Genomic DNA, 26,914 nt, shown 5'->3' on the forward strand with positions numbered 1-26,914 from the left:
AAAAGGGGATTTTACACAAACGTCATAAAGTACAATTCACTGCTACATTCACTGCTACCACTTCTATTGTAGGTCATACAGGGCTGAGCTGAAGGGCTTCTTTCTCACTACTTCCTCACCACACCGTCAGAACAAAACTACATAAAGGGACAGTAAGTGCACCTGAAACTCTTGCTGGTATTACATTTCAGTTCAGCTCTCAGTTCAGCCCTCCCAGCATCTGCCCACATACACCCAACACAGCAGGAAGAATATAGTGAAAGTTTATCAAGAGATTTTAAAACCTTATGTAACATATGTAACAAAAATAGAGTTGAAATGTTTAGTTTGGCTGCTCAGCTCAAAAATAACCTGCAAATATTTTGATCATATATTATATTATACATGTTATGGATTCTCACTTGTGAGAATTTACTACCTTTCTTTTTCTTATGTGATACTAAACTGAAACTTTTGGTTTGGGAGTGTTGTTTGACGTCATAATCTAGTGTTTTGAGGAAATTGCAGTGAGAATCTTGTATTATTTAGGAAATTTTATATATCAAAAGTTTAAGTGATTACTTGAGAAACTTATCAGCAGATTAATCGATTTAAACTGTACATCCAGCAAGAGCATCCAGCATCATTTATAAACATCCAAATTACACTTTATGTTAATTTTCTAACATATTCTTTACCAATATTCACTTCATAGGTTTTTCTGGAGCTTTCAACCACATCTCAAAGTCTTCTTCAGCTCAGTTGTCATGGAGATAGCTCATGACAACTGAGTTAGTAACTTCCATAGTTAATCTCTATGACAACTGAGCAAACTCTATCTGCTAAGGATGACTGTGAGAAGTATTTGGAAGTTCCGGAAAAAGCTAGTAAGTGGATCTTGAGGTAATATTTTTTCTTTTGTCAAGTTACTGTTTCCAAGACCAGGAACAAACTGTTAAGCTATTGTTAAACCTGCATTAATTGACTTTGTGGTCACCTGAAGGCAAGACAATGAGCTGTTAACAAGCTAATATGACGAATGTGTTAGCAAACAGCCTATTTACACACACAGCAGACAAAGAGCAACATTAGCATTCATTTAGAGTTTCTGGCCACATGGTGAATATAAGTCCAACTGTTACTCTGCTTTTAGCTCTGTTTTGGTTCCCACCAACTATTAAAACAGTAAATTTGCAAGCTGTAAAACTAAAACAATGAGTTAAAAGATGCTGAAAAGCTCCAGAGAGCTGAGGGAAACTGCAGAATTAGGTGATAATTTGCTGTGGGTTCATCACCATGAGCGACCCTTATCACATTACACACAGTCATTTGATCCATCGTTACTATAAAAATATTGATTAGAGCAGCTTTAATTATATTTTCTGGATAGGGAGAGATGTCATTGACTGTCAACCACATTGGAGCTGGACAGTTTTTAATTTTTATAAGGTGACGCTTGAGAAGTTGAAGCATTTCACATACACTTGAATGTCCATCTTCTATATTTTTTTGCGTGAGCCTGCAGCTCTGAAAACATTAAAGAGACGCTGCTTTAAGTCACAGTAAAAAAAAAAGATCATAACTAATTCTACAGCAACACTTAATTACTGAGAAACTTACAATCTACCACACTAAAATGTATCTTATAAGGTTCTGACATACACAGCAGCCAGTCTGAATGCTGGAAATGCTAATGTATTCAAATGGATCTGAAAAAAATAGACCATACAGATTTAGCCTCCTCTGCTGCTTAAGAAATCGCACTTTCACAAGCTGATGGCTAAGAAATGCTTCAGGCTCAAGCATGTGTGTCTTTGAAGACTGGAGTGTGTGTGTGTGTGATTGTGGAAACAGAAGTGCGAGATTCCCTCTGCTGCCACCAGCTTCCCAACACACCGAAAAAGCCTGAGTGACATCAGACGCCTCAGGAATGCCATAGTAGCGAGACAGAGAAAGGAGAGGAAAAAAAAACTGTGAATGAAATCCCCGTGGAAGGAGAGACGCCGCTCAACAAGACTGACTGGTTTGCTGTAATGACAGCGACTTAACTGGATTGAGGGGACAAACCTACTCGGGTAAAACCTGAATCACACGTGGAGCGTGCTGCTGGCTTGCACCAGTGTTTTTCCATTTTCCTCCTCGCTCTATGTCCCTATGGTTAACATTGAATTCTGCTCGTCCAACAACATTTTTTCTTAGTGGTGCTTAGCAGGAAAAAAAAAACAATACAAACGACTACTCATTGTCTCCACAAAGGCAAAGTTCACATTCCTGTATTGAAGGAGTCTGATCACACTTATCAGCTTCACCTCATGAGTTAAGCAATAAGCCAGAATACTATCAGTTCACACACACCCTGGCACAAGAGGAAGTTAGTTTGGCTTTCTCATACCCAGTGGGCCACCATGACTGCATAAGACTTTCCTGGAGGCGTTGTGTGCTGTAGTGATGCAAGATACTGAAATTATCTGCTGATGTCTAACTTCATTTCAGCAGATGATCACACAAGTTTTTTTCAAAATTACAGCAATACCACTCAGTGTCTACTTTCTACATGTGAAGTTTACCCTTTATTACACTGTAACAGAGGTTTGTAACAGATGCTGACATCTAAAAACCTTTTCTCCATTCTCACTGTAAATATCTTTGGGTTTCGGAATGTTAGTTGGACAAAATAAGCAATTTGAAGATGTCACTTTTAGCTCTTGAGTGGGCATTTTTCACTATTTTCTGACATTTTATGGACTAAATTATGAATTGATTAATGGCGTATGTAATCAACAAATTAATCAATGAAGAAAAATAGCTGTTAGTTGCAGCCTTACATCAGAACAACATAGTATACATGATATTGAGCCATGGATACATTAACGTATAGATTTTCATCCATTAAAATGACCCCAGCGATACTGTATATCCTACCTCACTACTCTAGCTGCGGGTCTTGTAAGCACATACTGTATTCTGACACGGTTTCATCATCGAGTCTGGGTTCTGCGCCATTTGCAAACACTGTTTTATGTTTGTTATCCAACAAAACGCTAATAGGATTGGACCCAGACTTGGCTGGGTGACGGCGGCTGAGGAAGAGAGGTGGGTGGGAAGGAACAGGCTGTGAGGAAACCAGCCCAGAGGAAAGAGAAAAAGAATGGCTGTTGACAAGTTGCTTTTGTAGCAGGTTGAGTCAAGTTCACTGGGACACAATTAGCGATTACGGCTCCTGATCAGCAGTCTTGTGCAAACTTCACACAGTTCCATCACAAACACTGTAAGATGTGGAAAGGGAATAAAGAGAAGTCCCATGAATTAGATCTTATTCACTAACCAACAGGGAAGAGATTTAATGCGTGTTAGCATGTGCACATGTTAGTCTTGCCTATGATTTAGCGTGTGCACATAGTGTATACATTGACATTAGTGTGGTCATGCTATAAACAAACACTGTCTACTGTACATCGGGCATGTCCCTCTTGTTAGCACACGCTGCCACTCCACAGAATTTACTGAAGCCAACGAGCAAACAAGGCAGCAGTGTGAGAATGAATGGAGCCACAGTGGCCTTATCTTCATGCTGGGATGCCGAGGCAGAAGTTACATGTTTACACTGGGAGTCACGTTGCTTTACGGACACTCTCAAAAACAGCAGTGTGAGGAGGCCCTTTAGAAACACACCCAATTCAACCAGGTTATAGTCTGTAGCATTATCCGACGCTTCTAATTCAAACTTAACTCGCTAATTATGCAGCACTGATGTCAATAAAAGAGCCTCGACTGTAAATGCTGAAACACGAGGTGACGCCTGAGATCAAAAAAACACACCATGACATTCAGCTGAAGTCAAAAGCAGTTCAGTAATAACACCTATGACATTCACATCAGTCGAGTCCAGTCACAAGACATATTCCATCCATAATCCCCCACCCCACACACACACACACTGCTCTTCCCTCTATCTCTGTACCTCACACACACTCAGACTGCTAATGGAGTCGCTCCTGTTGCTGTCAGGTCGCGCTGCTCTCCAGGAGTGTGACGAGTGACGTGAAGGTGATTGACAGTCACAACAACCCCCCTCATTAGAGAAACAGCCATTCAACCCCCTCACTTGTTTGGCTGATGACCGCTGTGGTACAGAACCAGTTCATATATGATGAGAGAAAAATCACCATAAGGTTCATTTAGTAGTTGTTCTGGAGCTTTCTTTCATATGATCTTCCTCAGCAGATTTTGCCCAGATGTTTAAATTTTCATATGGACTTTTCATCCATGAATTGATGATGATCTTCTTTGGCACTGATGAAGATCATGTGATACAACTGAAAGCTTCAGAATAGCTATTGCATGGACCGTGTGGTGAGTTTCTATTGTCAACAGTTTTTTCAGCAACACTCTGCCTTAAGTGCCCAGAAAAACATGGACACAATTCCATGACAACTGGGCAAACTCCACCTGCTACTGAAGATCATGTGATATGATAAAAAGCTCCAGGACAACTACTGAATGGATCCTGCGGTTAGATCAGTGAATCTAATAGATCTGTTGCCAGCTGTTCTGGCAGTAAATTAAACACACAATTTGAAGACATCACCTTGGCCTCTGGGAAATTATGTTTTAAGGAACAGCAAAAGATTAATAAAAAATAATGAGAATTATAATTGCAGCTTTACTGTATTCTCACTGCCAAATGTCCTGAAGCTAAGGTGCAATATAAGTTGCTCCCTGGATGTTAAGCATCTTTGGACCCATTAGTTTCTCAGTCACAAACCTGACCTATTAGAGCTTCCTGCCAGCTGAGCTCTGCTGCCAAACGCTGGGGTAAATAAAGCCTGTGTGGAGTACAGCTCAGTACCCTTGCCACTGTTCTTTCACAGCCACTCCGCAGCTCCTGAATGTGATCTCTAAAATAAGCTGCATTGCTCCAGATTTAAACTAGAACAACCTCCCTTTGTGTTGCCTCTCTGCTCCTGAGTTCAGACTTCTCTTCCTGAGTCCTGAGTCTGTCAGTTTCTCTAAGGCAGGTTAAGTTTAGTGTTTGACCAGCTGCTTTGTTAGAGAGGGAGTCCCCGTGCTCAGTATTAACACACGCCCAGCCAGAGTGAGCTTCACAACTACTGCACAGAGAAGAAAGAGAAGTCTAGTGCACAGCAGCAGCCTCGAATAGGTCAGACAAGAGGGCAGATTCATAAAGGAGGGCTGCTGTCATGAGAGATGTATGGAGTTGCTCATGGTATGAATAAGCCCTTCTCCCTAACCACACCTATAAACTCAACTCCTGCTTCACTGGACTCTATGTCTGCTCCACTGCAGCGCAACAAACCCACAAAGTTGACAAGTAAAGGTATCAGTGGCCTGTCTGTCAGCTCGCCACCCAGCAGCAGCCCCCATACCCCCATACCCCCACCCCGCCAGGGCCGCAGCATCCATCCCGCCCAGCGGCAGCAGCAGCAGCAGCGGCGGCGGCGGCAGCAGCGGCAGCGGCAGGGACTCACCCAGTGTTTTGACTGCGATCTGCCGCGTCAGAGGCGGCGGCAGGTTGATGCAGACCAGATCCACGTCCTGATGCAGCAGCACGTCGTCGATCCGGTTGGTGTAAAACGGTACGTTCATCTCCTTGGCGAGCTCCTCCGCCTCCTCCTGCGTCCGGCCCCACAGGGCTTTGACAGCGAAGCCCTCATTCTTCAGCAGCGGGATGATCACCCTGGCGGTCAGGCTGGTGCCGAACACGCCGACCCCGGGAAGCATGGCTCGGTTTTATATGTCTGATTTGGTCTTTTTGTTGTTGCTGTTGTTGCTGTTGTTGTTGTTGTTGTTGTTGGTTTTCAGTTTGTTTTCAAAGCTCCGGACGAAGCCAGCGCTGCAGCTGCAGCAAAGCGGCGGCTGGGACCGTCAGGTTGGCCATCCACCTGCAGTCAAACACCCGCTGTGCTGCATTTCCCCGTCGCTCCGGTTCTGCGATCGGGCATGTAATGTCGTTATTTCCCCCCAGCAAATAATCCGAAAACAGATATAAAACCGAGTCAGCTCCTCTGCGTTAGAAAGAGAGATTTAAATGCACCATTCCGGTCTTTACCTCGTCCACGTCTGACAGCGATCAGCGCACTCACTGCGCCAAGCAGTGAAGGGCATGTCACCTCCTTCAGGGTTTGTTTTTTCCTCGTTAAAACAGGCCCTTCCGTTCAGATAAAGCGAGGAGGAATAAATGAGAGCCAGAAATGTGCTTCATGTGACGGCAGACTGACAGAGACACAGCCGTCACCCTCTGTCCGCTCCCCGGAGGATCCCGCAGCGGCAGCAGCGCTATTATGCTGAAGGCTGCTATTGATGTTGCAGCTCAAACCTGCGATGCCAAGTTAGACATACTGACAGGAAGCGCTACATGTTTTTCAAAATAAAGCTTTATTAACAGCTGCCATCATTATCGCGCCATTGAAAGACATTATTATATTAATCCTACCTAATAGATAGAACTATTCATTGAGTTCATGTTTGCCATGGGTCTGGCTAATTTAAAATATCACACACTATCAGGGGGGTAGGGGCACTCTGTCAGTCATTTTGAAGGCTTTGTGAAAATATTGTACTTGGGATAAAAGCAGCAATTTGTATTAAAGAAAAGTATATATTTCCATTTTACACAATATGCAAATTAACCGTAACTTTCCTAAAATAATAATAATCTGTTTTTTTCACATGACATTAATTACATAACTAATCATGTTTCGAGAGGAAATCAGTTAACATTTTGCTATGATGGTTGTTTCTTACAGTAGTTTATTCAGTCTGTAGTTCTTGTATGTTAAATACGTTGGTAGGATGAAGGTTAAAGTGTTTTTAAAAATCTCACAAAACTCAAAGATAGATAGCAGACAAGACATTGCACAAAAGTTTTTAGACTATGTTGAGACAACAGCATGTGAGGATGATGGGATAAGGTTAGTTTCATTATGTATTTCAGTATTTTTATGTTGATGATTAAGTAATTCTATATCCTTTGTACTAATCAGTGATGCCCTTGGCTTGGTGAGTCTTCACTTATGAAATGTATCGTGGTGTTTGAATCCTGTTATACTTGCTTGCAAGTCTCGTTAATTTTTATTATTATCATGATTATTATTAGTGGGGGGAGGAGAAGAAAAAAAACCCGCACGCTTTTATTTTGATGGAAATCTTGGACAACTTCCGGTCTTTTCTGTCACTTGACACAGCGCTCACGTCTCTCTCCTCCCCAGTTTAACCCTTCAGGTCCTGGACAGAATGGGGCAGGCTAGCCCAGTGAAGGGATGATACTGTAGCAGTGGGGAGCTGTACTGCAAGTTATTCTAAAAAAAACAACAACAAAAACAGATCTCAGCTAATGTCTGGGTGTAAATGTGTTAACAGTCATATTGGAATATTCCAGGTCAACGAAGGGAGTTACAACACTAATACAAATCCATATAATATTCCTACTGGGGACTCTGGTGTGCTTGAAGTACTCAATAAAGTAAAGAATTAAAAGTGATCCTCCTATATCATCATTATTTTATACAGCTACTAGTCTAAAGTTTGGACACACCTTCCCATTCCCTCGAATGAGAAAGTGTGTCCAGACTTTTGACTGCTACTGTATGTTATGTGCTGTAATGATCCAAACTGTAGAGGAAATCTGTGTTTTTGTATCCTCTTAAAAATTCTGTAATGGAACTTCTACATGAGCTGTTTTTGAGAGGTGCTACCTCAGATGGAAAAAAGGATTTTCTGCATACTTGTGAATGAAAACACCGTGTTATTTTCCCACTTATCGTGCACCATTATATCAGCAGCTGTAATACGTGCTGTGTTCTCTTTCTCCTCTGGTTGTTGAATGTTGCCTGTATTTCTGCCAGAAACGGCTCATTAAGAATCCACTTTCACTTCAGCCTGCAAACATTCCACCAGCTCTACTGTGCAGCTTCACTCACTCTGCTGTACTGGGAATTGAACCTCAACCTTATACTACACCATGTATGCTTCACGGACCCATGTAACACAGTCTGACAGGACGCAACAAAACAGACACTGTCAACGGGAAAGGCTTCATTTGTCAGGTTTAAGATGTGATAGAGTTCAGCTACTTTGGATTCTGCGGCAGGGATAAAGAGTCTTTGAAGTGAAGAGAGGATTTGAATTTCATCATCGCTGAGTCTGCTGTGCTGCTGCGCTCCTCCACACATCATCTCATCCTGCACGGTTTAATAGAGCAAACACATCACACACTGTGGTCTCACTCAGGATTTTCCAAGGCAGTTGATTTTGTAAGTACTGACCTGAAACCATTGTACAGAATAATCATTTGCAAGCTATGACGGCCACCTCAAAAGCCACACTGACAAACTAAAAACTAGTAATATCACATCCACCCACCCTCACATTGTTCTTTAATTTTACCTTTTGTCTGTTTTAGTCATTAAGTTATTCATTAACGATCAGTTAAAGGCAATTTTCCTATAATTTAACAGCCAACAAGTGTGAGTGATTACATGATTGGTGTTAAATGGCTACACCTGGACTGTACCAAACGCCTGCCACAGCACAGGTGGGTTTGGGGAGGGAACATTTTTGTATATTGAAGTAATTCTAGTTGTTTCACTGTAATACATCATACATGAATTTAGTGAGATGAATTCATCTTTTGTCATTAACTTAATGCTGACCTCCAAGATTGCAGAGGTAAAACTCTCCAAAGGCCCTTCTTTTTTGTAGTTTGAACATACGTGATGAAAACTACAATGGTATCCATGATGAAGGTTAGTATTGAATTCATTCCCTACCCCCCTTACAACTTTAACAAAGTGACTGAAATTAGCCTTCAGTGTTGTCTTCACTAATACAGGAACCAAGTAGCTTCATCAGGGGAAGCCACAAGACAAATAATAAACTCAGTTCCTATAGCAACGATATATGTTACAGAGATAACAGCTTTTAGCAGCTGTAGGAATAATTAGTCTGTTAAAAAAACATCCTAACAAGTCAACGTGTCTTTTTACTATGACCACCATTGCTCCCTACTCTTAACTACATAATTGTTATTGTAACCATGACAACAAAGGTCCCCTAACTGTAGCCAAGCAGTCATTTTAACCCAAACTATGATGTTTCATCATAAAACGTTTTCATATTTCAACAGTGATTTGTAATGGTGGAGGAAGACAAATGATGTCATCCTGTTCAGAAAACACTCGTGTGTCCTGTGGAACTGTCTTACAAACACATAACAGTTATATTCAGTTTCAGGGTTTTTCACAGTGCATGGTGTGAATCTTTGAGTCCCAACAAATGTGTTGAATGATTTCCTCCTCACAAAACATTTTTTTTAACATATTTTAAATCACACATTCTTTATAACCATGTTTACTTGCTAGCAGACTTCTTCCCAGCGTAGCGCTACTCATGGGCAAAAACTCCATATTGTACCTTTAATATTGTTATTGAACTTATTTTCTCAAGTTCAGAGAACTTAACTCAGTTAGTTTTGCATTACAATAACTTAGCTGAGTTTGACACATATTCTGAAGGCAGCAGAGTGACTTACAGTGTTGTAGATATTGTTTTGTGCTCCCTTCAGGTATCATAATGGTTCAGTATATCTATTCCCCTCTTGTGTCATTTAGTCCAGTCAGTTTGTTGAAGTCAGTTGTTCAATTTTGTCTCGGTTCAGTTTGTTTGTTTCTGTATTTTATGTTCACTTCTGTTTGTTGACTTCTTTTAGGTCCCAATTTAGTTACTTTTGCTTCCTTTTTTGCTTTGTAAGTTTTCATAAAAGCCACTTTTTTGAAAGCTAAAACCTTTTGTTCACCTGCTCATTGCCTAACACATGACATCCACAACTGACAGTGTTTTTTTTTCTCAGCAGGACCTCTGCTGACCTGCAACTGATGGGATTCATCAGCAAGATTTCAATGGATGGAAAAAGCTGAACGTCATAGTTCAAATCAATATGGGCCAAGCTTACTGTAATACACTGGAGTGCACTATTCACGTAACAATTATCTATGTCCAAAGTGGTTGTGCTACTGGTGATGAGAGGTCAACGAGAAGATTTCTTTCTTTCTTACACACACACACACATTTGTACAGTGTCAACACAAACATCAGGTCATGTTGTCAACATCCAGTCTCTCCTATCGATGTGGTCAACAATGCACAGAGTGAACAGAAGAGAGAGAGGCAGTACTTTGGACTGGAAGTGTGTGTTTGAGAAAGTGGTGAAAGGCAAACACTGGCAGTAAGAGGTCAAAGGTCAGTCAAGGCCACAGCTCAGGGGTGTTCTTGTCAGGGAGTCTTTTTGACAGGACATGAAAGATGAATTTAAACTACATGAAAAGTGCAGTTCCTCACTGAAATCAAAGAACAGTGGACTGTTGGGTAACAGGATTCAGGTTCAGGCCTTTGTTGCAACCAGCTGTACATAACTTCCTCTTTAAATTACAGTAATGCCTCTTAGAAGGAGGAAGAAGTTAATATATATTGAGTTTATATTCAAGAATATAACTAGTAAAGCAAAAGAATGTCTAACAGCTGCTCTGATTTATAAAGGAACAACTGTAAACACTGTAAACATGCAAACGATCATGTTGTACCACAGTCTCTGGTATGCTCTCCCTCTCTGTCTCTCTGTCATGGTCACGCTCTAATTGAATCAGATGTTGGTGTGGTTTGTTTGTGTGAGACAGGGATCATGTGACCAGTCCGGTCAGGCTTGTCAGTGCTGGATAGCTGATTGTCCAGTTGGAAAGGGAGGTGTAGATCTGGCAAGAGGAGGATGACACCACATCCTCTGACTGTAGTGGGAGAAATGTGGGCAGACTAGCAAAGGTCAGTGAACACATAACTTTGTTAATAGTAATGATGCATTTGGAACTATATCTTTGGAGGTCATCTGATACAAAAATGTGCACATGCCTGATTTGGCTCAGAGATTATTTTTTCATTTCAAGGTGAGGCTGCCCTCTAGTGGAGGAATGGTGTCTCTGCAACATGTCTGCACATTCTCCACTGTCCAAAACATCTGTTACATTCTCTGTCTCTGAAAGATTTGGTGTCCGTTTTCTTTCACATGAGTTTCAGCCTGCAAATCAACAGAATTTTACATTATATGATAATCCAGCATAACTTTAAGAAACCAACTTTAAAAAAACGGTTGAAACCATAAAGTACAACTTAGCAAATTTTCGACATATTAGAAACTGTCTCTCTTTGGATGCAGCCAAGATATTTATGCAGCTGTGATTCTTTCCCATATGTCTTATTGCATCACATGTTGGGGGCAGGCTGGAGAAACAGCCATAAAACCTCTTGAGTTCTTGGTTGGTTTGGCCCCTCTTCCACTATGTGACTTTGTGTACACACGTTAAGTAAGTTCTATTAGATCCTCCAGAATATCTTCTATACAAGATTGTACTATATCATTTTGTCGCACTGTGTTTGGACAGTCAGCTTTCTCTGTGAAAGCCACAACTCAGTGGAATGTCCTACCTGATGATATGAAGAGCTGCAGTTCAGTCAGTACATTCAGAACCAGGTTGAAGAATCTGCTGAAGGCTGCTCAGCTCTGTGGCCACTGAGTCTGGATTTGATCTCATGGTCTTCTCAAAGAATCTTGCTTTTGGTTTGACATGCTTGCATTGTTGATTTCTGGTTGACATTGTGGGTGTATGTGATGTGCTGTTGTGTGTGGCTTTGTATTTTTCTATAATGTGTCCTGTGTGTTTTTTGCTTTGTACTGTTTGTTATTGTGTTGTTATAATCTGGTATAATCTAAATAGAGGAACTTAAAATAAACCACCTTCTTAAGTACTGTAGTTATGTAAAAGTTTGAGGTATTTATACTTTAATCATTTCCATTTTATCCTTGAAACTTCTACTCCAGTACATTTCAGAGGGAAAACCATGAATTTCTATTTATTTGTCAGATTTTACATGTTGACACAAGCATCAGTTTATAAAATATAATACAATGTAATTACAGCTAGCAGTACAAAGACCAGAACTGTGGTAGTGGTTTATATTAAATCCACCATGACATTAAAATGCTACTTACATGTTAATGTGTCACTAACAATATTCCAGTATTACATATATGATAAATACAACTTTGCAATGTGACAGTTTGCACAATGGGTACTTTAATTCTTTCAGTACATGTTGCTGATAATACTTCTGTACTTTTACTTGTAATAGAGTATTCTTTGACTATTTTGATGCTTTTACTCAAGTAAAAGATCTCAGTACTTCTTTCATCACAGCTGACCGGAATCATGACGCAGACAACTTTTTGTTTATTGTTTCAGCACTTTTAATAATTACTCAGAGAGGCACAAATACAATTTACAGGGCTACCTTCCTCTAAATGTGCTCCCACAAGTGACTTCCTGTTACAGCCTGTGAGGCCTGCCAGCTGAGCCGGACAACAGCAGAAACACAAACAGCTTCACCTCTCAATGGTACGCACAATGACATACCATGAAAACTCACACACACACACTCACACACACACACTATTCTGCTGGTCCTCTCGCATAGCAGAGGCTTTTTTTTTTCCTTCCAGTTTTCCACATGTAACATCAGTTCTGAAAAAGAGATGTGATTGAACGAGTTTTTATTTCTTCAGCCAAGCCTCAGTGACACCTTGAGGTAGATAACATTCTCCAGTCACCTCAAACAACACAGCTGTGAAACACACATTGCTTATATCCTATTTATCTCCAGACACATTTTTATTTAGCATCTTTTGTTCAAGGTCTTTTCTTTTATGCACTGCTACTGCTATTCAGCTCAGTAACCAAATTAAAAACAAACAGAAATGTCTTTAATAATTTACAACTTTCAATGTTTTAAACTTCTTAAAACTAGACAATTTTACCTTTATTTATTCTGTGCCATGTTTTTATCTGTGGTGGCTAAAAATATAACACTGAACAAGAAAAACTGAAATAGTTTGAACTTCATTTATCAAGTGACAATTATTTAAAACTATTCATTTGTACCCTGGTTGCTTCACTAAGGTTTCATAATACTCAGTCCAGGGTGTATCATGAGGGCTCTTCAGTCCTGTGTGTTGTGCATGTTGCCTTTCTGGTGGGTTGGAACAAAACAGAAACTAAAAAAAAAAAAAAAAAAAAAAATCGGACAACTGCTGCCGTCTTCACACATACTGCCTCTCTCTGCCTCCTTCCTTCAAAATCAGACTGAAAATTAACACTTAAAGTAACAGAAGATCAATAATAATGTAACAAACACTACAGAGACCATGACTATATCATTACACAAGCATACATCAACAACTGAACGAAACACAACAAAACACAGATGTTGCATAACTGACAATCAGACTCACAAAGTTCACATTTCCCTGCAGAGAGCTGCAGGAAAACACAACTTACTGCTTTACAAAATACTGCACAGCTAATTTTTAAAAAGAAACTGTGGAGGTACACGTGAGGAATGGTTGAATGTTTTTTCCTTCTTTGCTCTGACTCGAAAGTCATTCTTTACTTGCAGCATTTAGCCTGTGTTAAATGGTCTGAAATGCCCTGGAAATTGCACTAATAGCTGCATTTCCTCTATTTACTTATATTCAGAGTTTAAAAAAAACAAAAAGGATTCTGGCAGGGATGAGGAGTTTTAGCATTAAAAAAATCCTTGTGCCTTTTGTTTTTAGGGTTTCCAAAGATTAAAGATTGTCAGTGTAACAATAATGTGCTATATGTTGCATTAATAATACTTCCACAGTTTCTTTTGTAGTCATTTTGGCACTTTTTCTCCTACACATGTTCATAACAATTGACCTACTCAGTCTGGGACTCAAAGCTAAATCATTTTGTTTGGTAAAATATTATAAAAACAACATTGAAACATATTAAATATAGTATGGGATTTTGCTGTCTTTTATTCATGATCTCATGGGCTTCTAAACGGAGCACACTCTTTACGCAAAACGTATTGACCTGCACAAAGTGTCACTGTGCTACGACAGAACCAAGAGCGAGTACACAGTGACTGAAGTGCTGAGAGATCTGTAGTGCAAAGTCAACAGTGCTGTAACCACAACGATATGGGATGAAACCACATCAAAGAAATTCCAAATTCACGAGTCAATATTTTGCTTTTGTTTTAAAAGTTCACCTTTTCAAATGCCAACAGTTCTGAAGGCAAATTATAGATTCAATATGCAAACCAACTAGCCAATCTACAGATGTATGAACCTAGTGTGCGCTGTCAAACAGCCCATTGATTTAAAAAAAAAATCTACAGTCAACTGAGCACTACTTCAGACACCATAAATATGTTTACATGTGCATTTCATATAAAGCTCACAAAGGGTCCTAGAATATGAACTATGGCTATTTTCCCTAATAAACAACAGCATTCATTGAACGTGGGAAATATTGACTGATTATCAAGTATCAGATTCCAGTATCTGAAAGGCTCCCACACCGCCTAACAGAAGGTGATCCAACATCTGGTGCACGTTCAACAACCTCCCAGCCAGTCCTCCACTAAATCATTGACAAGGCAAACAACCACAGAGCAACAACAACAACACTACAACCACACACGCTGCTTGAGGGGAGATCTCAGCGACCTCACTGGGATGTTTTAGCAGCTTCTAAAACACACTGTACGCCCCTTGTGCAGTTCAGACTGAAAACAAGTTATTTAAAATGAAAACATTTAAGCTAAACCGGTGATGCCGACCATACAGATCACTAAACTGTATTTGTAATAAAAAGATATGTTGTTATGAGTGACTTTCTGCAGTAGAGTTTTAAAAAAGGTGATTTTCTACTCTCAGTTCAAATCCGTTCAGTAACTCTGTGCGTGTTGTTCTCAGGTCCAGCAAACGTCTTTGCGCCTCCCAGAGTAGAGTACCACACCAGACAACATGAAAGACTACGAGGTTCATATCAACACACATTCACTTCTCTGCTTATCTTTACACAGTGAGTGTCGACAACTTGACAACATCAACACAAGAGGAAAAGAATATGAAAATGTAACATAACAACGTTTTCAGAGTTAAATGAAAAATATAAAGTGTCTCTATGCTCTATCTTCTGTTTGCAGGGGTACTGTGGCCCAGCATGGACGCACACTGTGCTCGCTCTCTCTCTCTCTCTCTCTCTCTCGCTCACTGAGCCAGATTTAACTGTCTCCCTCTTCCTGAGGTCCCCCACACCATCTGTCAATCACAAGTGGCCCCGCCTTCCAACAGTCCCCGCCCTCCATAAAAAAGACAATTAGGCTTCTTCCCCCGAAAATGCCCGGTGACTGGTATCCATGGCAATAGCCCGTGTGTGCAGGGTGGGGCGTGAGAGTTTTTTTTTTTTTAAGAGTAGATGGTGATGACTTCACGGCCACCGCCTCGGACCAGCAGCACCCGGTTCAGACCCTCGAGGAGAACCTCCAGGAACTCCATATCTGAGAAAAGGGCAGTCAAGGTACAAAACATACACGGACAGAAAGAGAGAGCATCACGGTAACACATGACAGCCCTCCCACCAATCACAGCGAGGATTCATTACACTGCACATGAGAATCGGAATGATGCACACTGAGGATACAGTTTTCATCTCCTCCTCTGTTCCTCGGTGGTCCGGGCATGTTGAGCAGCACCAGGTGAGCACCTTGCGACTTGTTGACCACCACCTCATTCAGCTTGATAGCTGTGTGCATCCGACGAACGTTAGACTGGTTCCTAGTTTGACAAGAAGCTCACAGTGAGAGAGAACCACACTAAAAACATATGAAGTACACACTAAACTAAACTAAACCTAACAGTGCAGTAGTGATAAGAGGGGGAATAGTCATGATATTACAGTAGGTGGTTCTTTCACCTACGTTGTGTGAAAACTCAACTGTTGCTTTTATAACTTCATCAAATGTAAAATTAGATTTGCACTGTGCAATTTAGACATTTTCTCTCAGTGTACTGGACGTCTATAGAGATTGTGATTATGATAATCTTTTAGCTTTATGCCTTTTCTCAAACAACAAACCTTTTTTCACAGCAGACTATTTGACTTGTCATAGCAGGAAAAGCACAGGTGTTACTAATCACATTAACAATAACACAATAACACACTGTTCTATTCAAGTGTCCCAGTAAGACATGCCAGTGTGATAGTGAGCCAGCATGCACAATACCAGGACCCTGACACTGAAGCAGCTGAATGGAATTATTCATTTATTATTTACACCTGTGCTACTGTGACATTTCAAAATGTCTTCTATGAAAAAGTATTATTCAGTATTATTATACAGTACACTGAAAAAAAACTAATGTAACAGAAAGCAACAGGAAGTTTTTTCTAACTTGCTTATGAATTATAAGATCACTACTACACCATCAGTACAACACATATATCAGTGACATTTTATCAATAAGTTAGCATGTTAGCCTCAAACACAAATGAGAAGACAAAGCAGGGTTAGGGGTCTGAAGCGTTTCCAAACAAAGAGGCATCATTTTAAGACAAAAAGAGACATGCAGTATCACACCTCAAACATGACGTCATTGTATTATTGTTTAGTTTCTTCTAGCCAATTATACATGCTGTAGTCTATCAAACTGATCCTGTTAATTAATGGTCATCACTGTGTGGCATTTTCTATGTGCTGTTTCTTAAAATGTTGCCTCTTTTTTAATCACTTTTCTAACGTTAAATCACAAGGCGATGAAGCAGAAACTGCCAAAAGCCAAATTACATTAAGGCAAGTAAAACAACAATTGTGCTTTCCATTCTACTTAATAAGATAAACATATTTGATTTTATGGCCAAATTTTAGTGTCAAATCCATTTTTGAATGTATTAATCACTTTGTTAAAGGATGAATGGAAAGCACAAATTTGCTCAGGGACACAAACAATGTCATACATATTCCATGCAAATTAAATCAGTGGAGGTTAATCCACCGACATACTGTATGATGCTAGAACAGGACGTCCATGCACATTAATATGAGCAAACAAACACACAAACATACATGCGCGAGCACATGAGCTGGAGGACACTGAACGAAGCTACAGTCACCACAGCAGTACACACATACAGCCTAAGGCAAAGAGAATGCAACTTACAGACTCTCCCACTCTCTAGAAGGAGGAAAATGGGACAGAACAACAGAAACAGGCTTAGATGCTTCTACACCAGCTACTCCAGCTCTCTCCACCACACAAAATATTTCCAACTGTCCCAAACGGCTCATCACGACACCTTAAAGTGACACAAATAAAACCCCCCGGAGAGCGACGGCCATGTGACACGGAGCTGTTTGATGTGTATGGTGAAGCTTTTCTTCCTGTCCTGTGAGACTCTGAGTAACTGATTTGAATCACAAACTCAATACTCCGATATACCTGCGCTACATCATCATGGGACACACCTGTTAAACTTTACACACTGATAGTATAGACAGTATGGGATGAGGAGGTGTTAGTCTAAACAGCAAAAAAAAAAGGGTGTGCATGTGGTCTGCGTGGTCTAGCCATGCATTGATACTGAAATGGCTGAAAGTGTACACACATGCGCGCACACACACCAAATGCAGCCTGAATGCACACACCATGCAGACTGTTGTCCCATTTAACCCTGTCAGACTCACTACTACTGCTGCTACAACTACACATGTTGTCCTCCTGCGCTGAGGCTTTGGCACCATCCTGAAGTTTGGTCTCTATTAACAAATAACTCTTCTCATTCTGCTGATGTTTGAATAAAAGCTATTCAAAATGGTGCAAAAGTCTCTCACAGGGTACAAACAGTTACATCATGTTTTCACTAACCTATCAGCTGCATATAGACACAATCACTGACATTTCTATAACTCAACATACTATATCTAACCCTTCCTACATTAGCTATAAATGTACAGGTGTTGATTTGGTGGTTTTTCAGAGTTGAGTAAACTTACGGTTTCATGTTAAACAGGTCTCGTACAGCCACGTTGGCGTTGCCCTCACGGTTGCGGTTACGCTCCGTGAAAAGCTTGTCCTTGGTCCAGGTCATGTGAACCCGCTCAGGTCCAGTTTCTGCCTTGTCGTTTATTGTGGCGTGAGACGCTGTGTTTCTGTCGTGGATCAGCTGGGCCTGGAGACGAGGGGGAGAGAGACCAGTGAGAAAATCCATACGGGGTCGGTGCAGGGTAAGAGGACCAACTAGGAGATGTTTTAAGGGATAAAATAGATGAAAAAAAACTCAGGGTTGAACAGAGGGAAGAAAGAAATGAGGAAGAGATGTTCAGGAATGAGGATGACAAGATGAGATATCAGTCTAAGATAATTCAAGAGAGACAAAGGAGAGTGATACATGAGGAGAAACAGAAAGACATAATGGGAAAAGTAGAAAGTGTGTATGGAATTGAAGACAGAGATGAAATGGCCGTTGGCTGGTGAGAGAGCAAACATGACAATTCCAACTGATAACAAATAACAGGGACAATTAAAAGACAGGACAGAGGAAAGAGGGAAAACAACTTTCCTGCTACAAGTTTTCAGGTCAAACAATGCCACAGTATAATAAGAGTGATACAAACCTGTTCAACAACCACAACAATCATTACATCACACATGGACAATGATACAATATGGAGCATCACAAGATAATGTTTGTCTGAGCAGGCTGGAGGTTTGAAACACAAAATAGAACACAATGGCAAAGGTGAAATGAACCAGACTGTCACGGTAGGATCTCAACTGAAAGTTCAAAATGGATACAGAGCTACAAAAGTTTATAACACGTGCTGTTTGAAGCAAACAAAATATGTTACTGAAACCAATGAGAAGCAGGTATACCAGTCTATAAAGCAGGGAAAGTGCAGGAATAACACAGCACAGCACAGCAGAGTAGGAATAATATAATCTTATCAGAACAAAATATTATTTGACTTCATCACATTTGATAACAGTTGATTTCACTTCTGTCTCTGTGTTTGTGCTACAGAGTTCAACGTCCACAGTTACATTATCAGTCAAACACAAAGGATAAGTTATGTGTTTATTATCATTTGTCATCATAAAGATAAGGACAATGGGCTCTGTGTTCATTGGTACCAGTTCAAATTTGATTAATGTATGAAGTATTTTCATAATGAAGGAAGAAAAACAGCTTTGCCCATAAGTCAACAGGCTAATAATGTAGCATATTTATGGCTTCCTGATAAAAATATTGAATTATCTAAGTAACAGGGTAGATGTTAACTGGTTTTATTGTAGAACATCTGCCACTGTTACTACATACACATAGTGTATATAGGTAACTACAGGCTGAATAACATGCACATTATTTATTATGCTTGTTTCGTGCTAGCACAGTTTCTGAAAGATATTCCTCTACCTGTTGTGCTTGTTGACTACTAGCTGTGACTATTTGTATGCACAATAATTATAAGTGCATGTAAGTGGGGGATATGGTAACTATGGTTAAGATGAAATGAAATAAAGATGAGGACAGTATTGTCAGTATGAGGATGATAAACTAATCCTGGGTTAAAAAAAGTACACTTGAAAATCATTTCTAATGTTTATAGCCAGAATAGTGGCCCTGTGAGGCTGTCATGTGCATTACATAGCAGGAAAAAAAAATCCTTGGATGGACTGAAAACAGAGAGAAAACTTCACCTGAATCAAGAGTTTATTTTCTATACAGCAGTCGTTCTTAGAGCAGCGCACAAACATGCCGGAACATTTGAAAAGTTGTGAGGACGCTAATACTGTGCAAGAGTTACTCATAGTTTTCAGTTTGAGACAATACTGTCCACTCTTTCACCTCAGATGTTTTTGGGGGAGTGTGGATGAGGTGGGATGTAAGTAATGGGAGGTCAGGCTGCAGTATCAGGGTATGACAGGCTGGTATTCACAAAGCAGCTCTCCATGACTATACAGTAAGTAGCAGTACTGTTGAACCAATCTGGACTTGGTTTTAATGTCAGATGTACAAGATGGATGTGATCTATAATCTTGAACCAGCTAGTCTTGCTGGCCTGTTTGGCAATAATTTTACTCTGAGCTTTACTCTGGTGCATTCTACAGTAGACCAACTGGATTTGGCTAGCAGGAGCTGCTCCCGAGCAGTGTAAGCTCTGACATAACATGGTCAACCCCTGACTGACCACTGTGTTGTACAGTACAAACATGGTAAGTCAGCCTTGTGCTAATGCTAAAGAAAAGCACACAGTGAGCTGGTATAATGGATTATCCTCTATTTACCTTGTGGTTCCACACTGACTTTAGCTGAACACTGTCACAGAACACTAAAGGCATGTTTTGGACATTTGTTTGAAGAGTATTCATGTCATAGAGTACCTAACTTCAACAGAAAAGACTTGTTAAGAAAGGGTGGTGCCAACACACCAATAAAGCTTGGTCATAATTCAAATGAATGATTATGTTTTCATAATTCAGAGAAATACTTGAGGGACGTTGGTGAGAACCACTGATAAAAAAATCATCATTTTAAGTAAACAAGAGCATAAGAACAACAACATGATCTTTTCCTACATGATCATAAAAACAAAACTGATTGTTGATGAGCATTCTAGTCTCTGGATATATTACACTTCTCACTCATACTGTCTCTTTGTTTGATCTAATAACAGTGTCCATATTCAGATTGACAATGCATCTGCTATGACACCACTTAGTTTAATCCATACCAGTGTTACTCCTACATCCTTCCTTCCCATCTAATGTATTGATTTTTCTGTGTATGCATCATAGACTGATGCCCACACTAAAGAATAAAGGGATCTGTACAACAGACAACTTGCACATCTATTTTTAACATCTAGTACGACTGGGAGTGAAATCAGAATTTCTGAGTCCAGATCTTAAATTAAGTCATCAAAATAATTCAATAACAAGCGAGAACTGTAGCCAAAGATCCAGCTTTGTGAAGACGGGCCTGTGCGTCTAACAATGAGGGACAGTGGGTTGACAAAATCGACTACCTCATCCTCCTGAGTGTCCTCCGTCTGAGAGGATTGCCGGCTGAGGTTCGAGGTCTGGGCAGCGCCCTGGTTCTTCCTCCGGATTGAGCTACGTGATTCGTCAGTGATACTCTGAATCTGAGTGGTGTGGTCATGGCCCAGAAAGGCGGTGGCAGATGAACAGGGAAAGGGGCCAGTTGTCATTTAGCTTAACGGTTGGCCAGTTGCTACATGACTATTATTTATGGAAACAACCTCAAAAGTTTGTTTTATACACTGTATGATCTGATCTGTATGATATTAAAGCTACTTTTAATGCAAACAACAGCGTTTATTGTTACAACACCTGTAACAATAAACACTGTCTTTCCAAAGATGTTTATGAGCTAATCAAAGACAGAATCATAAAAGTACAGCGTTAACTTGTGTTGAATTGAAATACTAATACAACAAAGGGGCTGTGAGTGCGGGATTGTGTTCAGGTGGATCAAGTGTACTTTACCTCTCTCTCCCTCTCGGTCCTGGAGAGTTGCATCTGTTTCAGCATCTGAGACCTCTGCTCCATCATCAGCGTCTTCTCATAGGTGAAGGCTGAGATGTCGTTATCATGCTGCACAGGAGAGGACGAAAACATCTGAATCAGTAGAATTCTAAGCTACAAGGAACTTCATAGAACCTTTAATCTGATTTATGACACGTTTTGACAGGTTTCATTTGATGGTTAGAACATATTTAAAGTGAGAAGGTTCCACAGCTTTAATGTGACTCTCTAATTATGTTGCTGAATCATGACAAACCATTGCTTTAGAGGACTGTCAGCCTGATTCTAATGTAGAGTCTCACCATCTCCACTACTTCTACTTCTGCATCCAGTCGCAGGTGGTAAAGGAACATCTGGAGATCTTTCTTCATTTGGATGCTGTTGTCATCCATCTGGGCCACGGTGAAGATGCGCATCTTACATTTCCTCCACACCTGGAGGAGGGAAAGACAGTTATTAGGTAACTGCTAAAACTGTTAAATGGGTAGATGGATGGATCTGTGAGTAGGAGCAGGACCAAAAGGAGGGGGAGAGATAAAAAAAAGGACATCTATGGGAAAGAGGACAGCAGGATAGATGTGAGCATGAGAGGGATAAGGATATAATGAAATGCGAGTTTTTTTTAAATGTTACATCACCTCACTAAGAAACAGATGGAGACTTAACATACTGCCATATATATGATTACTAGTTAATCATCCTTAAGTTTGTTCCATCAGTCCTGTGGCTCCACATGTGTGTATTAGATAAACACGCCCCACCACATACACACATACACACACAAACCAACCAACCTTGTGTTGTCGCAGCAGGAAGGGCAGCAGCATGAGCATGCCACCGTCGTGAACCACCCACCACACGTCGATGGTGCCCTCCCCGAGGCGGTCCTGGTTTGTAGGGAAACTGTCCACATTCTTGGCCACAAGCAAAGCCTGATGGGCAGCTGTGGTCTCCCGTATCGTCTCTGGATCGACAGAGGGAGAGAGAGGGTCTGTTAGAGACATGGCCTGTTGTGTGTTCTATATGGAGATGCTATGTTATTGCCACCTCAATGGAAGGGTTTTATAAGCAGATATGCAAATATGCAAAATAAGATGTATTATCATGACTTCCTTTGCATTTTTAAATCAATTCTGATGTAGCTTCTTTTAACTCTGCAATTTTCTTCTGAATTTGTATTTCTGTACCAGCATATGCACTGCCATTTATTTTGACTTGTCTCTTGCTCTGTACCTATGAAATTCTTCCATGACTGTGGGTCATTGGACTGCTTCCAGTTTCCAGGCCAGGCCATTAGGACGCTGTTGTGCTTCATGCCTCCCAGCCCCGCAGACTGGATGAGATGGGAGAAGCCATCTCTGAGGTTGGAAGACACTACGACATGGCAGAAACCCTTGGTACGCTCTGCTGACATGGCAGCCTTGATGTTCTGGAGAGAAACAGGATATTTAAAATGAGCAATGAAGGAAGCAGTGAAGAAAAGTGACACATTATTGGCCTTTCAGAACTGTTCTGATTAAGAAAAAAAGAGAGAAACCGACTACTCAGTGACCCACTGTATAATTATGTTCATCCGTCAACATACAGTACTCTCATTAGTATCCATCCAGGACAGTTCATAATGATGGGTCTAAACAATGCCCATGAAATCAGCAGTCTGTGTAATCTGGAATTCAGCTCAACACATGATTGCTTTTGTAGAAAAACTATTCCACTGATTAAAATGCTTTTGAGGACACAGTCAAATCAGGCTGCACAGAAGTATCAAATGCTTTACTCTAATTTGCCAATAGATGGCAGAGTTCATCTGCAGTGTGGGTGTAGAATGCTTGTCAGAACTCTATGTATCCTGGTTGACAGATCAGACTTGCTTTAAGCAATGCTCAAAAAGAAACAAATGATTTAGTTTATTTTGGAGCTAAGAATAGACAGAAAATAAACCACAGTTTTGGTAGAACAGAATCTCATATGAGGAGAGCAAAGAGTTGTGGGCAAAATCATCATACATGACATTTTATATGTGGATGTGCTTGTGTTTGCTTCCAGTGTGTGTCCACTATACCTGCTCAGCACTCTTTGCCTCTGCTTCTTTGGTGAGATAGGTTCCCTCTAAAACATTCCCCACTATAGTCAGGCCTTTCCCCGCCTTCAGTTGAGTGGTGAACGACAGCAGACGAGGGTGTTTGACCACTTGATCTGAGTCCAGGTTCAGAAGCACCAACAACTGAGGCCTGTATACATCAAGAGAAAATAGAGAGGGAAAACATATTTCATTGCTTTGCAGGGTGGGGAGGAACATGAGAGGTTTGTGGATCCTTACATCTCACCAGATTCAAGGACAATGTGACAAGGTTATTATGGTTTCAAATCAAAACAAATGTACTGTCACACATCATTTCTGAAAATTATATGTGGTGTCATTATTTCAGTATTATTGTTTCTCACTCAACTATGCAGTGAAACCTAAAGTGGAGTTTAATGTCTGTAAAATTAGAAACAGCAGAAAAGAGTTTCATGACTGGGCATGCCAAGGAAGTGACTGAAGCTGGACTGGTGGTTTGGTTTTTGGACAGGCAGTTTGCAAGGTCAGCCAGAGCAGGCCTCTGTGCTGTATGAAGGCTTATCAACCCTTTCCGTCAGATTAGGTAGAGGACAATGAGATTAATCAAATTCACTCGCTGTGTCTATTCTTGTCTCTCTTGTGTCCACCCCGACAGTGACAGGTGGCGCTGTGTCAACTCTAACCACATCCATATGACACACACAAATTTGCACAGCTATCCTTGTTAGGACATTGCATTGACTCTATTCATTTTGTGCAGCCTAACCCTAACCATAACCATAACCATAACCCTAACCAATTCATGCCTACCCCTAACCTTAACCTAACCTCAATTAACACCTTACCCCTAGCCTTAACCAGGACCTCAGAAATGATGTTTTGCCGCATTAGGACCAAGCTTTGGTCCCAATGAGGACTATTGGTCCCAATAAGGTCAGTGTTTATACCAGAAATGGTCCCAATAAGGATAGAAAAATGTGTACACACACACACAGACACACACAGACACACACAGACACACACAGACACACACACACAATACTGTACCTCCAGTTCTTGGTGTGTGGTGGAGCCTCCTCAAGGCGAATGAGAGCATAGCGGGCTGCATTAAGAGACAGGCCGCGGATGCCATCACCCCACTCCTTCTCTGCCCTGGTGACACATACGTGTGAATGAAAATAAATTGAACAGCAAAAGGGGAAAATAAAAGAGGGCACACAGAATGATAAAAACAATGGTAGTGGATGGATTTTTAATGCTTTGCTCTGTTTTCACACCCCAACTGTTTGGTGTGGTTTAAAACTGTTTTTCTTGGCTTTCATGAGTTTACATTTTTCAGGTATTGTATTAAATGTCAAGATGCCAGATCAAATGCAAGTATCTTAGTTATTGATACATTTCCCTTTATTCCTCTTTCATTCAATTTTCCTTTTCAATCCATTTTTTTCTCACTTTCTGCATATTTGGATTTTTCCTCGTTGAAGATTTACTGTATACATGAACTCATTCCTTTTTTTTCAAAATTAATTTTATTGGTTTGTTTTTATTGGTTTTTGAATTTAACAAACCTTGAGCTGAATAATGCAACGATGTACAAAAATATAATAACATATCAGCCAGCCCATCCCTCCCCCCCATTCCCATACAAAGTCATTCCTACCCTCGGTATTCAATGTATTTGTAGATGCAGCCAGCGATGGCTATGGCCACAATAGCATAATACCAGGACGAGATGAACATGAGGGCGAGACACAAGCTCATCCCCAGGAAGGACAGAGCCCTGTAGGAGAAAACACACTTTACAACTCCAGTTCATTGACTACATACATTTACAGAGCAGGTGTTTCAGGTGTTCTGCACATTCATGGAAATGCTTTGATGAAATGAAACAAGTTCAGAATGGACAGCAGAGAGGCTTAGAACTGAAGTCAAATTATGAAATCCACTGCTAACAATAGTGCTGTCCTGTATTGTCCTCAGCCTTTGTTGTGGAATTAATCTCAGTAAAAGGTCATTATCACATAAACCAGACTAAACAGGTGTGCTTGTGGTTGTGAAGGTGTTTTGTCTATGTATGATGTATATATGATTCTTGGCATGTGTCCTAAAATCTTATAAGGAAAGCATCAGTCATCTCAACAGAATTATCTCTGATAGGTTAAATAAGCCTGACAAACTGCATTGTTTCAAGACCCTCAGGTGAACTTTGGACTAATCATCCATCACCCACCAGTGGTAGTATTTGAAGCGTGGTCTCCAGTTGGGCGTTCGCAGCAGGGTCTGAACTGCACAGGCCAGGTTGACAAACAGGTAGCACATGAGGAAAAACCTGAGAGAGGAAGACAATAAGGCATAAAAATACTTATCATCTTACCTAAATCCCCACTTTATGACCCACTGTATGTGGTTTTAAGAAGTCAAATACTTGAGGGATCAAAGGCTTTATCTGCTCATCTCTTTTTATGGAGAGAAAGCATGTAATATTACTATGCAAACAGATACGGACATGGAGAGGATAGGAGCCACAGCGTCCAGGGAAGCGATGAGGATGCCGATCTCACAGATCCCAGCAGTCAGCAGTAGAGCCCAGGTAGGTTCTCCATTAGCTTTCCCATGACCAAACACCTAACACACACAGTCAAGTGTGAAATTGAAGATCAGCACATGAGGATGAAGACTGCTTTGACTGTATTTGTGGTGAGTGTGTGTCTAACCTGTAAGAACGGTACGATGCCATCTCGTGCGATGGCCTGCAGCAGCCGTGGGGCCCCTGTCAAACTTTGTAGCCCGGCTCCGCAGCAGGAAAAGAAAGAGCCAATCACAATAACCCAAGGTGAGGGCCAAGACAGTGTGCCAATAACAAGGTTCCCTTTCACAGAGTCACCAAACCTGGAAAGCAAAAACAATCATATAATTGGACTATAAATAATAACTGGTTCATTCACATCACATGAACACAGGACCAAATCTGAAAAAAACACTGAATCTGAGCTTCTTGAGATGAGGGCAGTGAAGAGTTTTATCCATCTACCCTCAAGGGATGATACTAAAAGAGAAAAGAGGGAACATGAAGGCTAAAACCTAAATGATACAAAAGCTGCACTGTTTTTTTTGCAGTTCCTCTTATAAAAACATTTCCATTCAGGATATTTTGTGCTACATGTGAACAGTATATTAGAGTATGTGCTCTGTGTAAAACTCTTACTTGTCTCGAAGCAAAATGCCCTCAATGCAGCCACCGAATAGCACCACACAGGTGACGTCTGGGAAGAACTGTTCAGGAGAATAAAATGAATCTGTAGACAAAGTCTTTTTTCATGTTGCTGTAAAGCTTTAGACACAACAAACCAGCTTTGTTGTACTGGGCCTTTCCCATGCTCTAATTCTTC

At 40.6% G+C, this 26,914-nt stretch overlaps 2 protein-coding genes across 6 annotated transcripts in view; both read right to left on the reverse strand.

Moving 5' to 3' along the window:
• The window catches only part of gfod1 (glucose-fructose oxidoreductase domain containing 1), a 30,944-nt gene extending 24,660 nt beyond the window's left edge, over nt 1–6,284 (reverse strand). The window contains exon 1 of the mRNA XM_042399778.1: nt 5,469–6,284. Within this exon, the coding sequence (XP_042255712.1) occupies nt 5,469–5,721 (253 nt within the window). The 5' untranslated portion in view covers nt 5,722–6,284. The remainder of the gene's footprint in view (nt 1–5,468) is intronic.
• Nucleotides 6,285–12,578: 6,294 nt separating this feature from the next.
• The window catches only part of slc12a7b (solute carrier family 12 member 7b), a 62,149-nt gene continuing 47,813 nt past the window's right edge, over nt 12,579–26,914 (reverse strand). For 3 of the 5 annotated variants that reach the window (XM_042398980.1, XM_042398978.1, XM_042398981.1), the window contains 15 exons: nt 26,731–26,788; nt 26,240–26,414; nt 26,032–26,150; nt 25,756–25,854; nt 25,186–25,305; nt 24,573–24,677; nt 23,526–23,694; nt 22,697–22,892; nt 22,258–22,427; nt 21,766–21,897; nt 21,425–21,532; nt 17,911–18,086; nt 17,078–17,092; nt 15,561–15,694; nt 12,579–15,417 (listed from right to left, as the gene is read on the reverse strand). In XM_042398980.1, coding sequence (XP_042254914.1) covers nt 15,326–15,417; nt 15,561–15,694; nt 17,078–17,092; nt 17,911–18,086; nt 21,425–21,532; nt 21,766–21,897; nt 22,258–22,427; nt 22,697–22,892; nt 23,526–23,694; nt 24,573–24,677; nt 25,186–25,305; nt 25,756–25,854; nt 26,032–26,150; nt 26,240–26,414; nt 26,731–26,788 — 1,868 coding nt within the window. In that variant the 3' untranslated portion in view covers nt 12,579–15,325. Of the gene's footprint in view, nt 15,418–15,560; nt 15,695–17,077; nt 17,093–17,910; nt 18,087–20,943; nt 21,061–21,424; nt 21,533–21,765; nt 21,898–22,257; nt 22,428–22,696; nt 22,893–23,525; nt 23,695–24,572; nt 24,678–25,185; nt 25,306–25,755; nt 25,855–26,031; nt 26,151–26,239; nt 26,415–26,730; nt 26,789–26,914 lie in introns of all 5 variants that reach the window. The other 2 variants (XM_042398982.1, XM_042398979.1) reach the window with 2 other exon arrangements.

The sequence above is a fragment of the Thunnus maccoyii genome, chromosome 21 (assembly GCF_910596095.1).
Source record: "Thunnus maccoyii chromosome 21, fThuMac1.1, whole genome shotgun sequence".
NCBI classification, from domain to species: Eukaryota; Metazoa; Chordata; class Actinopteri; order Scombriformes; family Scombridae; genus Thunnus; species Thunnus maccoyii.